The sequence below is a fragment of the Dendrobates tinctorius genome, unplaced genomic scaffold (assembly GCF_039654945.1).
Source record: "Dendrobates tinctorius isolate UK_male_01 unplaced genomic scaffold, ASM3965494v1 ptg000056l, whole genome shotgun sequence".
NCBI lineage: Eukaryota > Metazoa > Chordata > Amphibia > Anura > Dendrobatidae > Dendrobates > Dendrobates tinctorius.
In genome coordinates this window covers 4,456,046-4,471,437 of record NW_027361724.1, presented here as the reverse complement: position 1 = coordinate 4,471,437, position 15,392 = coordinate 4,456,046, and the positions used below count along the sequence as shown (strand labels likewise).

The window sequence follows — 15,392 nt, the reverse complement described above, 5'->3', positions numbered from 1 at the left end:
TTGTTCAATGGGATTTAAATCCGGACTCATTGCTGCCACATCACTCTCTAGTGCTTTGTTTCCATCCATTTCTCGGTGCTTCCTGAAGTATTTTTGGGGTCATTGTCCTGCTGGAAGACATATGACCTGAAAAAAAAACAAAATTAAGATTTTGGAGTGGACTAGTCAAAGTCCTCACCTTAAAGGGTATCTGTTTTCACCCGGGATGTATATGACCTATTAATATGGGCATACAGGTAATAGAAATGTTACACTAATCCTACCTGTCACGTACAGAGTAGGAGAGAGTAAGTGCAACACAAAGGGATAAGGGGAAGAGGGCCACAACATTCAAGGGGGAGGGGGGAGTGGAGACCCCTAGACAGATCTAACGTCACCCTGTCTGCCCTATCATCCCTATATAGGTTCCACACCTATTGCTAAGCAGGATACCTAATCCCTGCCTGATCCTGGCGATAAGCCCTGCATCGGGAAGGAAAGAATGAGCGCTAGTCAATCCTCACTACTGCTAAAGACAGCTAGGATACACAAAACAAGGGGAAACTTAGCTTGAGTAGACTCAGAGAGAAACACCGTCGTCCTTCAAGCTTCAAAGAGGATGCTAGCCGACTGCTGCAGCTCCAAGCCTCAACAGAAAAGTGAAAATAGAAAATATCACCTGCAACTCCCAACCGGAAGTTGGGAGTTATAAATACCCAGATCCAGGTTTGACCATTTGAGCAGGGGGAGGTGGCCACTGGATCCTAGCATCAGAAGGACCAGGCAGAAGTCTGCAAAGCAAACTGCTGAGACCTTCTGAAGGATGCAGTGCAACAGTCTGCAGCCTCTGACAAATCCTTGACACTACCTGTATGCCTCATATTAATGGTCTTGTGGAGAAATGTTATATTCTGTCTTTATGCTAATAATTTCTTCCAGGTTCCAGGGCATGCGGTGCCTGCAAGAAATCCATGCCTCCTGTGTTCATTGTAATACTACCCCCCTCCCACTCACATCAGTTAAGGCCCTCGGAATCCTGCATCTGCGCCCTGGACTCCCTCAGAAATACATACCTCATCCTTTCTTCTATCTTCTATGGGCGCTGCACTCAGGTATATTCAGTGCAGGTGCCGGTGACTTCCACTCCAGTGACCTCTGGTGTGTGCCATGAGGTGGTATCTCTACTTCCTCCCTGCATAGTCATCATTATGTACACATGGTTCCTAGTGCTGACTATGCAAGGAGGAAGTGGGGAAAGCATCTTATTGGTGCGCACACTGGAAGTCACAGTGACTCTCCGGCGCCTGCGCAGAAGATCCCTGAATACACGGCGCAGGATTCCGGGGACGTAACTGACATGCATGGGAGGAGGTTAGTATTGTAATTGGGAGAGGAGGCAGGGATTTGTTCCAGGCACCACATGCTCTGGAGCCTGGAAGAAATTATTAGCATAAAGAAAGAATATAACATTTCTCAACAACAAGACTATGAGGCATACAGGTAGGACTAGTGTAACATTTCTATTGCCTGTATGCCCATATTAATAGGTCATATACGGGGGTGACAGATTCCCTTTAATTCGGTTAAGATGCTGTGGCATTACCTTAAAAAGGTGACTCATGCTCGGAAATGTGGCTGAATTGCAACAATTCTGCAAAGATGAGTGGGCCAAAATTCCTCCAGAGTGTTGTAAAAGACTCATTTCCAATTGTCGCAAACACTTGATTGCAGTTGTTGATGCTAAAGGTGGCCCAACCAGTTATTAGGTTTAAGGAGAAATCACTTTTCCACACAGAGCCCTGTAGGTTTGGATTTCTTTTTCCCTTAATAATATAGACCTTCATTTAAAAACTGCATTTTGTGTTTACTTGTTTTATCTGTCTAATATTTAAATTTGTTTGGTGATCTGAAACATTTAAGTGTGACGAAAGAATAAGAAATCAGAAAGGGGGCAAACACGTTTTCACACAACTGCATATGAACACAACCTGAAGAATAAGAAAAATAACTTTTATTATACTCACCTGCGGGGCAGTGCGGTCCAAGGGGTGTCAATCTTCTTGTCTGGCGCCTCCCTTCTTGCAATGCCATCTTCCTTAGTATGGATGACGCGTCCTGACGTCACACACACAGTCTCTCCAGCATCAAACTCCTGTGCAGGAATCCTTTTCCACCCTGTTGTTGGCAGAGGAAAGTAATGCAGTGCGCAGGTGCTTGGAAAGGTCAAAGAGCATGATCAGTGCATTACTTTACTCTGACATAGTTAGGGGAGAGAAGCACGCGTGTGCAGGAGCGCCATGCCGAGGAGACTTCTGTGGATGACATAGGGTTGCATCATCCACACGAAGCAAGAAGGAGAACGGTATCGCAAGAAGAAAGGAGGCACCGGATCAAGAAGATCGACACTTCTTGGACCGGATCGCCCTGCAGGTGAGTATAATGAAAACTCTTTTTCTTCTCTTTCAGGTCGGGTTGGGGGGCCGATATACAGCTTTATAGAATGCTGCCTATCAGGCCTGACAGATGGTGGCCGTATCTCGTATCAGTCAAACCTGGTGACAGGTTCTCTTTTTAAGAGGACCTGTCACCAAGTAAAAAGTGTCCAGATTTCCGGATTTTTCTCATACTATATTCTCACTTTTCCAGTAAGTGTTCAGCTTTTTTCTTTTAAAAAATCTGCCATATGGTTTCAGAGATCTGGGCCTTTTTATTTAGTGTGACTTTTTAAGGTCTTTACTAAGACCTTTGCTCAGAGGATTCTTTGGCAGTGTGACTGCATAATTACCACCGTCTTTTAAGGACTATGACAATTACTGTAGCACTTAATTAAAAGGCTCATATCTCCAAAACCGTAAGACAGATTTTTAAAAGGAAAAAAATGGAATATTCAGGGGAATAAAGTATGAGCAAAAACTGGTCACTTTGTACCTGATAACAGTTCCTCTTTAATTACTAATTTTTTTGGGCCCTTAGTCATCAGACTTTTTGTATACTTGTTGGTTTAACAGAACTAACTTTTATATATTCAAGCTACTCATTTTTTTCATGTATATTAAGATTTCTTTGTTCTTCAGTTTTAGTAATGGTAAATTGTACAAAAAGAGGTAATAACAATATCAAATGTATTTTTAATATTATATATTTCTTAAATGGGTAAATTCATGCTAAATTTAGGCTTTTTTTAGTTTTATTGTAGTTTTTTTCTAGTAATACAAAAGGAAAAAATATCAGATTTTAATTGTATTTTTTGAGTTAGCAAATACACAAAAAATAAAGCATTAAAATAGGCTGTCCATTTTTTGTTCTGTCTTTGATATATAGTATGAAAAGTCATATTTTTATAGATATTTTTTCATATTATGTTCTTAAAAGGTCATAAAAGATCATAAAAATCTCCAGGCGAAATTTCCACATTAGATACTTTTTTTATTTGGCAATTTCTTACTGTAACTTAGGTATGTACGAGTGATCGGTGAGTTCCTAGCAGTTGCGTATACACAAGTATTGGTAAATCATTGCTAAAAATGAAATTCCCCAAATTTTCATTTAACATGATTGACATTTGGATCTTCACTTTGAATAATTTGTCCAGAATTAGAAAAATGGTTCTTATTTTTTTAAACTCAGAAACATTCCCACTAGTGTCCACGGGTGGAGTCAAAATAACAGGCCATTTCCATTAGGTAATTTCACATTTGCATACAGCGGCTTGCGAAAGTATTCAACCTCCTTGCCATTTTTCGTGTTTTGCAACCTCACTGTCATGATCCAGGCTGGATCTGACAAGTTAAATGGACAAATTGAACTTTTTTCCCTTTGGCTGTGTGCTCCCGGTGGCCATTAGGATTAAAGCACTGTGGTGTCGTTTCTTCTAAGTTGCCCCGGTGGTGGTGAGCAGTATTGCACTCTAGTACCTTAGTTTGTGTACGTAATTATAATGCAGGTGTGAATGCTCTATAAAGGAGTGTCAGGTGTTGATCACTGTTGGTGATAGTTAGTCATTCACAAGTAAGCCTGGGTGAAAAATGTAGCTGAACAAGAGTCCTGGGCAGCCCAGCCAGAGGGGACAAGTGGCAGCTATGGAGTCTGCAAGGAGTGCTGGCATGGATTGGTGGAGTCCAACGATGGGGTGTGCAAGAAGGGCAGGCATGGCGTGGTGGAGTCGCAGTTTATGGTGTCAGCAGGAAGTGCTTGCATGGCTGGGTGGAGTGGCGACTATGGTGAGAGTTGCACTCAGCATGCTGGACTTGGTTGCTGAAAGCTGGACTCAAGCATGCTTGACTTATTGGCAGAAAAGTTGGACTCAAGCATGCTGGACTTTTTGGCAGAAGCTGGACTGGTGGTGGACTCTGCTCCAAGGCTGCACTATGGTGATGGATCCGGTTGGAGGGGAAGATGCACGTAGGTGGTGGGCTCTGTTGCAGGGAGCATAAGCAACAGAGCAAAGCTAAGTGGTGTCCCCCTGTATTGTCATTTTTCCTTATGTGTGTTTAGCGCAGTGGTGGGATTAGTTTCCGCACCGACCAATTCCCTAGTGAGGGTTTAGGTGCAGGGAGAGTCAGGGTTTTAAGGTTCCTGTGCGTTGCCCGGTGTGGAATCGGCATAGGGAACGTTAGGATTGTAGAGACACTTACTCAGGGGAGTGCAGGAGGTCTCCACGTCCCCATTCCCTATCGCAGGGCCCTCCATTGTTAATGTTACCCAGATTTCCCTTATTGTTTAAATTCGCCTTACTGGAGGCGGGGTTTCAAGACTTACGTGTATTACCTAAATTCGCCTGTTGGAGGCGGCGTATCCAGCTGCACGTTTTATTATTTAAATTCACTCAACTGGAGGCGGTGTATCCAGGGTCACGTGTGTCATATGGGTTCGCCTTGCAGTACTCGCTGCATCCAGACACACGTGACCGTGACACTCACAACCTGGAATTTTACTGTTTTTTTGAGGGTTTGGCTCAGTTCATGTAAAGAATATGCCTACAACTGTGAACATTTGGTTTTGTTTTTGTTGTGAAGCAAACAACAAATAGTACAAAATAACTATAAGCTTCAGTGTGCATAACTATTCACTCCCCAAAAGACTGCACTTCGTAGAGCCTCCTTTAGCAGCAATTACAGCTGCTTTTTCTGGTGAACAGCAATCTTCAAGTAAGGCCACAGATTCGCAATTGGATTAAGGTCTGGGCTTTGACTAGGCCACTCCAAAACATTGACACGTTTCCCCTTTAAACCACTTTTGTGTTGCTTTAGCAGTATGCTTTGGGTCATTATCTTGTTGGAAGGTGAACCTTTGTCCCAGTATCAAACCACTTACCCACTGAAACAGGTTTTGCTCAAGAATATACTAGTATTTAGCACCATCTATCATCCCCTCAATTCAGACCATTTTCCCTGTCCCTGCTGCTGAAAAACATCCCCACAGCATGATGCTGCCACCACCATGTTTCACTATGGGGATGATGTTCTTGGGGTCATGCGCTGTGTTTTGTTCTCATCTGACAACAGAACCTTCCTCCATACATATGGAGAGTCTCTCACATGTCTTTTGGCAAACTCAAAACGAGTCTTACAATTTTTGTGTGGAAGTAAAGGCTTTTTACTGCCCACTCTTCATTTTTGGAGTATATAGACTGATCCTCCAGTCTCTATTCGAACTCTGCAGCTCCTTCAGGGATACATTTGGTCTCTGTGCTGCCTCTCTGATTAATGCCCTCCTTGCCCAGTCTTTGAGTTTTTTAGTGGGCGGCCCTCTCGTGGCAGGTTTGTTGTAGCACCATGTTCTTTCCATTTGATGATAATGGATTTGATGGTGCTCTCGGGGACCATCAGAGATTGGAATATATTTTTATAACCTAACCCTGACTTGTACTTCTCAACAGCTTTGTCCATGACTTGTTTGGTGATCTCCTTGATCTTCATGGTGTGTAGTTAGTGGTGCCTCTTATTAATGGTGTTTCAGCCTCTGTGACCTTTCAGAAAAGGTAAAGTGCATATATCGACAGACATGTGACACTTAGATTGCTCACAGGTGGACGTCCTCTCACTAAGCATGTGGCTTATGAAGGTAATTGCTTGCATCTCAAAAGGGGTGATTACATATGCATATGCCACTCTGTAGTTATTTGATGCCATAAGTTTAATTTATGTGGATAATTTTCTCACTTCACTTTACTAACTTACACTATTTATCGCTGATGCATCACACACAAATCGGATTACAAAAATATTTAAGCACAAGTTATAAGGTAGCAAAATAGGTAAAACGTTAAGGGGTGAATACTTTTGCAAGACACTGTAGATTTAAGTTGTGCGTGCTATGAGTTTTCCTGGGACAAACTCGGTATGTGGAAAAATTGGACATTTGCACATCCCCATAGAATAACATTGGTCCGAGTGCAATATGAAGTTTTGTCGGATCACACTAAGACCGAAAAAACAGCGTCTACATGAGCCCGAACTGTAATACCAGAAATGCCAATGCCAAGAATGCAAAGGCAACCTCTTCAAGTAAAGGAAGAGTTCACACTGGATTCTGAAAGCAACATAAATTGTCTTCTATTGTAAAGATATTTTATTGCATTTGTTTTTGCACTTTACCATATCTTGATTTTATAACTTTTTTCATGTGAATTGCTTTTTATTACAACTGGTATCTGTCTCTTTTCTTTCCCATCCCATAGTTTTAAAGACAGCCTCGAGAAATCCTCATATTCCGACTGGTTAATAAATAACAGCATAGCTGAATTAGTTGCTTCCACCGGTCTTCCAGTTAACATAAGTGATGCCTATCAAGACCCTCGCTTTGATGCAGAGGTAAGTGGACCAACATACAGAACACATTTTTACAGGTTATTTAACCAGCAAGGTTTCACCCTCCAAACTAAGAGGAGATGCTATGTGGTGACAGAGGCTTCAGATCTACCATAGATCTTCAGCCTCATTTGCATATCAATTCCAATGCTGATTTCTCAGTAATGGAGGAAGGGATTGTCCATGTTAAGGTATTGATGGACTTGTCTTTGAAAAGAGCTGCATCCACATACATATAGTTTAGGGGGTGAAATCATGTTGACATATTCCCTTTAATGTCAGTGCAGCAACATCACAGGTGAAAGAAACATTACAAAGTTTAAAAAAAGAGTTATCTATATAATGCAGGGACCTGCAGCTTCTCCAGGACCAGAGACATTCCTTGAAACCACCCTCTTCATGAGTGTGCACTTAGATGAAGATTCTGAACAGAAGACCCACCTCTATTACCGTAATTCAGAATTCCCTAGTAGGGTCTATGAAAGGCAACAAAAATCCCAGCTGCCTATTAAATGCCAAGGTGGTGACATTTATAATGGCCAACCTTATGGAAACCAATACCAACTCCAAAAAGCCATGTGAATGAAAGGAGAATCAGGAGTAGCAGGTGAATGTTAGTAAAAGCAGATGTAAATTTTATTAAATATCATATAAACATAGAAAATTCATATGTAGTAACAAAAGACCACAAAGCAACACAGAGATACCTGGGTCACCCAAATCAGGGCAGAGCGGTCAAACATATCTATATATGTCAAACAATCAGACATGTGGAGTTCAAAACCGGGTGGTAAGCTCAAAAGGAAACCATCCAAGAAAGGCATGCGAGAGCCAGTGACACAATGACAGGTAGTACTGGAGGGCAGAGCTTACCAGCGGTGTAGAGGGTGACCAAGGACTGGATGTAAGAGCCCCGACGTGTGTTTCGCGGTTACAGGACACCACTTTATCGAGGGTCTATGAAAATAGGTTTTCTCTAACCAACATTCCCTTTAGCATGGATAGTTGAATGTAATTAAAGTACTCTAGTCATTTTTTTTGCTAACTGCCATATCGGAGTTGCGTAATTTGATTCATCCCAGCTCAGTTGCATCTATACATTTTAATTTTAATTAGGGACAGCAATGTCATGTGATCTGCTGTCTCACCAGTCCATTACAAGCACTAACATGCAGATAGGAAGTCAGTCTCTGACTTCCTGTAAGTAACAGGATGACATCATCACCTATAAAATCCCTCCAGGCAACTCTCAGACACCACCTCTCTCACCTAGCTCTGCCCCCTTTGTCCCATTTCCTGTCCTTCTATGTAGCTAATAGTGATGAGCGAGTATGCTCGTTGCTCGGGTTTTCCCGAGCATGCTTAGATGATCTCCAAGTATTTGGAAATGCTCGGAGATTTAGTTTCTGATGCCGTAGCTGCATGATTTGTGGCTGCTTGACAGCCTGAATACATGTGGGAACTCCATAACAAACAGGTAATCCCCACATGTATTCAGGCTGTCAAGTAGCCGCAAATCCTTCAGCAGCAGCGACAGAAACTAAATCTCCAAGCACTTCCAAATACTCGGAGACTACCCGAGCATGCTCGGGGAAACCCAAGCAACGAGCATACTGGCTCATCACTAGTAGCTACTGTAAATATATTAATTAGGGAGATTTATGTAATGGTCTAAAAGAGAAACTGTCTTTGTTCCCTATAGTAACCAATCACAGTAAAGCTTTCATTATGTATTCTGCTCTTAAAAATGAAAATCATGGTTGATTGCAATGGGGGAAAAAACAGTTTTCCTTTTAGACAGTTTTCATGAATATGTATTTCTGCTTTATGTAAAAGAGCAGTGAGATACTAAATGATTTTATACAATTGCAGTTTATAGGCCTTCAATTATTCACACTACCTGTCTACATCTATAAGTGCTGTATGTAGAATTTCCAGTGTTTTCTATAAGGTGCTGCTCCACACACTGCTAAAAGCTGACAGGGAGAAATTTATCATAAGCAGGAGGCAAAATAGACAGGTTAAAGCTGTATCGCATAGGGTATACAAAGACTGTGCAGTATTAGTCAAGGGGCAGACCCTTTATCTCACTGGTGGATTACTGGCTACTATACTTGGAAATTTAGGGGACCCATATCAGAGGTGAAGAAGATGGCAAACATCCCACACAGAAATTAAAACAGTTACACATGGCATACAATAGAGCCTCTGTATTTTTTATATTATTTAATAATAACCTATGCTGCGCTGTCTAGGCAAAAAAACAACATCTTTGTTGTGCTTCTGTAAGGGGGTGAAAAGGAAGAAGAACCTAAAAGGGGTTACCTCTCCTGCTCTATGTCAGGAACCACCTAGCCAGACAGCAGGGTTGCTGGGGGGAAGACTTTCTGGCCTGGACCAACTGAACCATGTGACCACGGGGGGCAGTGACCAAAGGGAAGGGGTGGTGGACAGGAAGCTGTGCAGAGTGTGGGCGCAAAAGCAGAGCACGCCAGACAGAGAGCAGAGTGCGCAGGACAGAGAGCAGGCCGCACCACTGCTCTCCCAGAGAGAGAGAACCCCCCATCAAGGGACTGAGACTGAAGAACGAGGCATTGAGAGTGCCATATGTGAGTACGTGGACTCGGTAGCCTCCGTGACTAGAGGAGACTTCCCCCCTGACAGTGTAGAGACAGTGACACGAGCGCGCAGTCCCGGGGACCGCAGTGACCCACCAGAGCCCCTGAATGTGTTAAAGAGACTTCACAGTGTGTGCAGCATCGTTCCTGCGGAGAGACAGGAGGAGTATCATGCAGAGACGCAGAGCAGGGGAGACTCAGGTTCGCATCATCTCCCTGCTTCTTGCTTTAACCCCTGGAGGCCCCAACTTCATACAGAGTAGAGACTTTAGTGACTGCAAGCGCCGCTGTTGTCGTTGCCAACTTGGGAGAAGTAGACTCTTCAATTAAGCTTTCCCTGGACTGATAAGCTATAATTATCTGAGTTTAACCGTTTCAACGCTGCATAACTGTTTTTTTGCTTTCTTCAGTTCCATTGTGCTGCTTTACTGTTTTACACTGTCACATTTAACCCCCTTCTGCTCCTCCCTGCATGGAGAGGATATCCCTGTAAATAAACCTTTAACTCTTGGTCTGTCTCGAATCCGTGGCGACATCCTCAGTACCTGCAGTTTATTACACTGCTTTAAGTTTATGAAAAGAGTTTTGAACCTAGAAACAAATCCAAATCTATCTTGTTCAAAAGCTGGGATACATTTTTAAAAAAACACATATGATTTTACATAACATTAATTAACAAAATGTTGCAAGGGTCTATAAGAGCAAATTAGGGGAAACTGGAAAAAATGAATGTCAGTAGTAATCAAACTTTGCCTAAAGGTAATGTCAGGAAGGCAAACAGCGTATGACATTTTCTAGAGCTGGAGATGCTACACTTCAAGATATGCTAAGCTAGCCCTTCAATTGTGAAGGAGTTGATTCAGCTGTCTTATCCCGGTATCACATACTGCTTAATCCAGTGTCATTATGTCGCTCTGCATCACTTTCATAAGAAAAAAAAAAAGAATGTGCAGATCAAAAGTTTTAAAGGGCAATAATTATGATCAGGATTTAAGTCAGAAAAATGTTCACTTTTTATCCTGAATTGTGTGGGCCTGTCTTGTGCATGAAATCTAATGAATCTAATAACATTGATTCAATAGTAAATTTGCACCCACTTCCAAAAGTGCTCATATTCCTAATCCTTATTTCACACTTATTACTGTACATTATGTAATTAGATCTCTCTCTAGTGACCTTGTACCAGGATACTAAAACTTAACTTAAAAAAGCTGCAAAGTGTAATTTATACTTGGACTTTTTTTAGTTTGTGAGATAATTTAAGTCAAATAGACAAAATAATCAATCACAGGACTCATATACTATGAGGACTTGTGCAGATGACCGTGTAACTCGGACAAGTGCTCTCGGACAAGTGGTTTTACGAGATAGCACTCATCCCATGTTATTCGATGAGGCCATGAACATGTCCAATTTTTTTCTCAGGTGGCACTCGCCTGTTCATGTCTATGGATCCGTGGAAAACATTGGACTGCACTCAGATGACATTCTAATGTGGTCCAATATTCACAGACAGACTGAAAGGAGAAGATGGAAAAACTTTTCTTCTCTCTGAGAAAATGGGATCACACTCTGATCACACTCTTTTCAGTGTGATTAGAGTATTCGGACTGATTTTTCTCAGATGAGAGAAAAACTGTTGTAGTACTACAGGCAAACTGAACACTGAAGGCTGTGTTCACACTATTTTTTTATCTTAGCAGATGCATTCCTAGATCCTCCTTGAAAAAAAAGGTTGAAAAAATGCTTGGAAAATCTTTTTCTATTCCTTTCTACCGAAAATACACTGCTGTCCATATGAGTTTCATTTTCCTGAAGAGGTTTGAAAAATGTCCAGTGAAAAAGAAGTGCATGTCGCTTCTTTGAAGTGGATTCTAATGGAATCCACCACCAAACTAGGCACTGTCAAATCTAGAGGATGACAATAATGCTTCGAAATGTCTTCAGGAAACATGTCAGAAAAAAACCCTCAAAAACTTCTCCCCCCAAAAAAAGAATTTCCCAAAGCTGTTTTTGCATGAAAAATTAATTTTTCAATGCCTCAAAAAACTCATTGTGAATATAGCCTTACTAGTAGGCTTCCCGAAAGTGTAGAGCCGATTGGTATTAGTCTTAGTAGAGGCATACTTTGTAATAAGCTTATTATTTTTGCACTTGTTGGGATTGTCCAATGCAGAGAACTTCTTTAACGTAAGTATCCGTTGTATAACACCAGATTGCTTTTTTATTATATCATTGTGGGCTCCAAGTTCACTGCATATACATAAAGTTAAAGGGGTTGCTCACAACTGGGACAACCCTTTATCAATCCGTATGTATCCCCTTTTTAAAATAACACCTATACTTACCTCTGGTGCCTGGGACTTCCATGTGGTGTCGGTGAAAACTGCACGAGAGCAGTAGTCATGACCGAACTTCAGTCTGCTTACACTCTGGCATTTTACAGGAAATCAGTGTTCCAGTGTGCTCTCCGGTATGGGGTGCATCACACTCACTTGTAGGCCCAAGGCATCTGCTGTTTCCAGTTCGCCATCTTTAGGAGCCATCAGACACAACTCAGGGGACCCCAAGGTAATTGCCCCAAACAAACCTTTACTAGTCAGTTAAAGTTCATGAGGTGGTAACAAGTAGGTTAGGGCACAGCACTTCATGTTCCTTACTTTCTTAGTACAACACATCTTCAGTACACCATTCCTTCTTCCATGAACATCCCTTCTGCCATTGGCTCTGTTAGGGCTCTCCCTTCCCGGTAGGCAGTGCATCGGATAACTGTTACCTTCCATCTTGGTGGGTCCCTGTCCATCTTCCCCTGTACGCTAAAGGACACGATGTGCCAGCAGTCCCTATGCTAGACCTTGGGCTCCGGGCGTGACAGGGGAGTTTTCTCGGGATACTAGTATGGCTTCCCACTGCCTCGAATGGTAGACACATGCTGACCCTAGCAGCCTACTGGACTTGAACTTGTTACTACATTTCTCTATCTCCTGACACTACCAGGAAGTGCCCACCTCTTATTAACACTAGTTCCCAAGTACTGGGCTAATTCTATCCATTAACTTTATCCTATACTTTCCTATCCTTTAGACTAGGTACTGTCACACTAAGAGATATCGCTAGCAATATCGCTATAACTTGTGACATTATAGCGATATTGCTAGCGATATCGCTCTGTCTGATACTTACCTACAACCCGCTCCCCGCTGCTTATCGCTAATCGAGCGAGAACGTTCAGGACCGTTTCTCGTCGTCAGCTTCGTGCTGGGCTTCCTGCTGTGACGACGAGCGACACGTGGAGCCGGGTGGGAGGACGCAGGATCGCCTAGTGTGACAGGTAAGTAGCGACCCCCGTCCCCAGCGATGTCGCTAGTGAGATCTGCCTGTGTGGCAGCTCACTAGCGACCACTTAGCGATGCACCAGCGATCCTGACCGCGTCATATCGCTGGTCGGGATCGCTGGTGCATCGCTAAGTGTGACAGTAACTTATTGTCCTTTTCTTGGGTCCAGCTAAACCATTTACTATATAAACAGTACTTATTTTATCCCTAGTCTAACCCTGTGCTTACTCTGCACTAAGAGCTACTCACATTGTGCATTAACAATTTACATTACTTATATGCTGTACATTACCACCATACAATATAGAAGACACACATCACTATTCACATTACATAGGGAAACTGCATAATGCTTGTATACATAGGGCAATTGTTCTCTTCAGGGGTAGAGATGCAGCAGAACATTCCATCATTATCACATTGGCACTGTCTCTTTCAGCGATTGTGTAGCAGTGAACCCTGCAGTCTATCAAAGGCCGCCTCACTCTCCCCGCCTTCGGACAAATCGATTTAATCTGAATGAAGTGAGAGTTGTTGCTCTCCCTCTTCCTACTGATGTATGCAATACGTCTGAAGGTGGGGAGAGTAAAGCAGTCTCTGATTGGCGGCAGGGTTTGCATGACATCACACTGTTATGCGATCACTGGGAGAGATAGTGCCAATATCACTGAAACGGTACCAAAACCAGAGGTGAGTATAAGTCCAGTAGTGGACAACCCCATTAAATTGCAGCCATGACTAGGGGAAGCTTAGGAACTCAGTGCATGCTGTTTCACTAGTGAGTTCAATGAACAAACAGTATGCTATAAGTTTTGACGCCCCCACATCAGAGCTTATAGTAGCAAAAATAATTATTATTTGCAAGTTGTCGGGTCAGGTCACTAGACCCGGTAGTGTTCACCCTCACAAAAAACAGCAAGACTATGATAATCAAAGGCTGTACAGAGCTACCAGTTCCCTACCTATGCCCTGGTTTCTCTCTAAAATATAATTTATCACAAATGAGTTGCTTGTTTATATGGGAGAATTACTAAATAACTCAGCAGTGTACAAATATACCTTGTATTCTTGCCCCAACTCAACTGGTCATAGATCGTCTTGCTCTACGCATTTGCATTTGTCAATGTCCCCAAGGACTGTATCCAGGAAGCAACATTATGACAGTAAGTGGATGACTGACTTAATGGATCGTTTGACCTAAAGTTTGATTTGAGATTTTCTTGGAGGGCATTTTATGTGCACAACTTCCATACAGAAGTTTTATACATTGAAATACATACTGTGTGGGCTTTTTTTAAGTTATTTGTAAAATACTCATTATACAACAAAATGAATGTTAAAGAAAAAACATTGTCCTACAAACATGCCCCTAGAATTTTGTTTCGTCTGTGAAAAGATGTCAGAGCAAATTATGTCAATGGCTCAATTTTAGATGTAAATTCCTGTGGCGGGCAAATACTGACGCACAGAGGAACGCTTAAAGGGAATAGAAGTGACTTTTATCTGTCCATTGATTTTTTTGGGAAAAAGTAACTCATACCTATTCTACTTCTTAAAAGTTTAGAACAGCTCAGATAGGTTTCTCATTTATATAACAAAATAATTAAACTGTTCATAAAGTATCTTTAGCTTGTATTGCATTTCTGACAGTGACTTTTTGTGAAATTTTCCTATTTTTCTTCTTCGAACGGGTTCAGTTTTTTTACTATATCATTTCAGAACTTAGTTTTTCTAATACAGAGCTGCAAACCATCAGCAGCCTCAACTAGATGGCGCTGACAAGCTTACTGCATACTGGTGTACATTGAATTCAATATTAAAGGGGTTGCTGGCCTTAAGTTGCAAGTCTGCAGTCACTCTACAGTATGTGACTGCAGACTTGGGAATCTCCACATTGCGCACACTGTTTACTGTGAGGATTCTCCAGCTTCGATACCGGGGGGCGGGCTGTCATGTGACTGCAAGTATGCAGTTTGCATACTTCTGGCCATATTCCAACTAGACTTGACTTGCCTCGCTCAATACACTTGTGTAAGGAACAAACAGTTTGTGGGTTGCAGTGAATAACCAGAGACAGAGAAGGGGTTAATAAGGATTTACTGAACAATCAATAACAAGTGATACTCCACCCAGGGAGGTAAAGCAATGGCAAAAGAATATACAAGATAAACGGGACACTTATCATTTGCAGTTCTGGCAAGGGGAAGCTGGAAAATCTTCCGGCAGCGTCTCCAATGATGCACAAAGTCTCTAGCTCTGCTGCGGAGAAACGAATAACACTGCCGCCCAACAGTGCCAATGGATGCAGTCCTGCTTTTCTTGGGTACGCTGGAACGTGAGGACAGTCCATTTTGTGGATGCCTCAGAAATGTCACCGGGCACGGGTCGTTAGCATGTGTACAAGCCGCAACAGCCCGCAGTCTTTTGGAGTAGTGTCTAAGCAGGTGATCCAGTATCTTGTGTAAAACAGGGGTATCCAATGGTGTGGGTACAGATGGTAACTTAATAGCATCACGAAAAGTCTCAAGGTCAGCACACGGAGGTCTGGGAAAAGTGGAGTTGTCAGTATCAGCAGCAGATAGGGAGTCAACCATCTCCTGTTGCCTTCCCACCAAATCTGCCCCGTTCCCGCACTCAGATCTCCTTTTGT

General features: G+C 42.4%; 1 protein-coding gene across 1 annotated transcript in view; it reads left to right on the top strand.

The window, feature by feature from the left end:
• The window catches only part of PDE11A (phosphodiesterase 11A), an 825,102-nt gene that overhangs the window by 448,970 nt on the left and 360,740 nt on the right, over positions 1-15,392 (top strand). Inside the window, exon 6 of the mRNA XM_073577434.1 lies at positions 6,659-6,791. Coding sequence (XP_073433535.1) covers positions 6,659-6,791 — 133 coding nt within the window. The remainder of the gene's footprint in view (positions 1-6,658; positions 6,792-15,392) is intronic.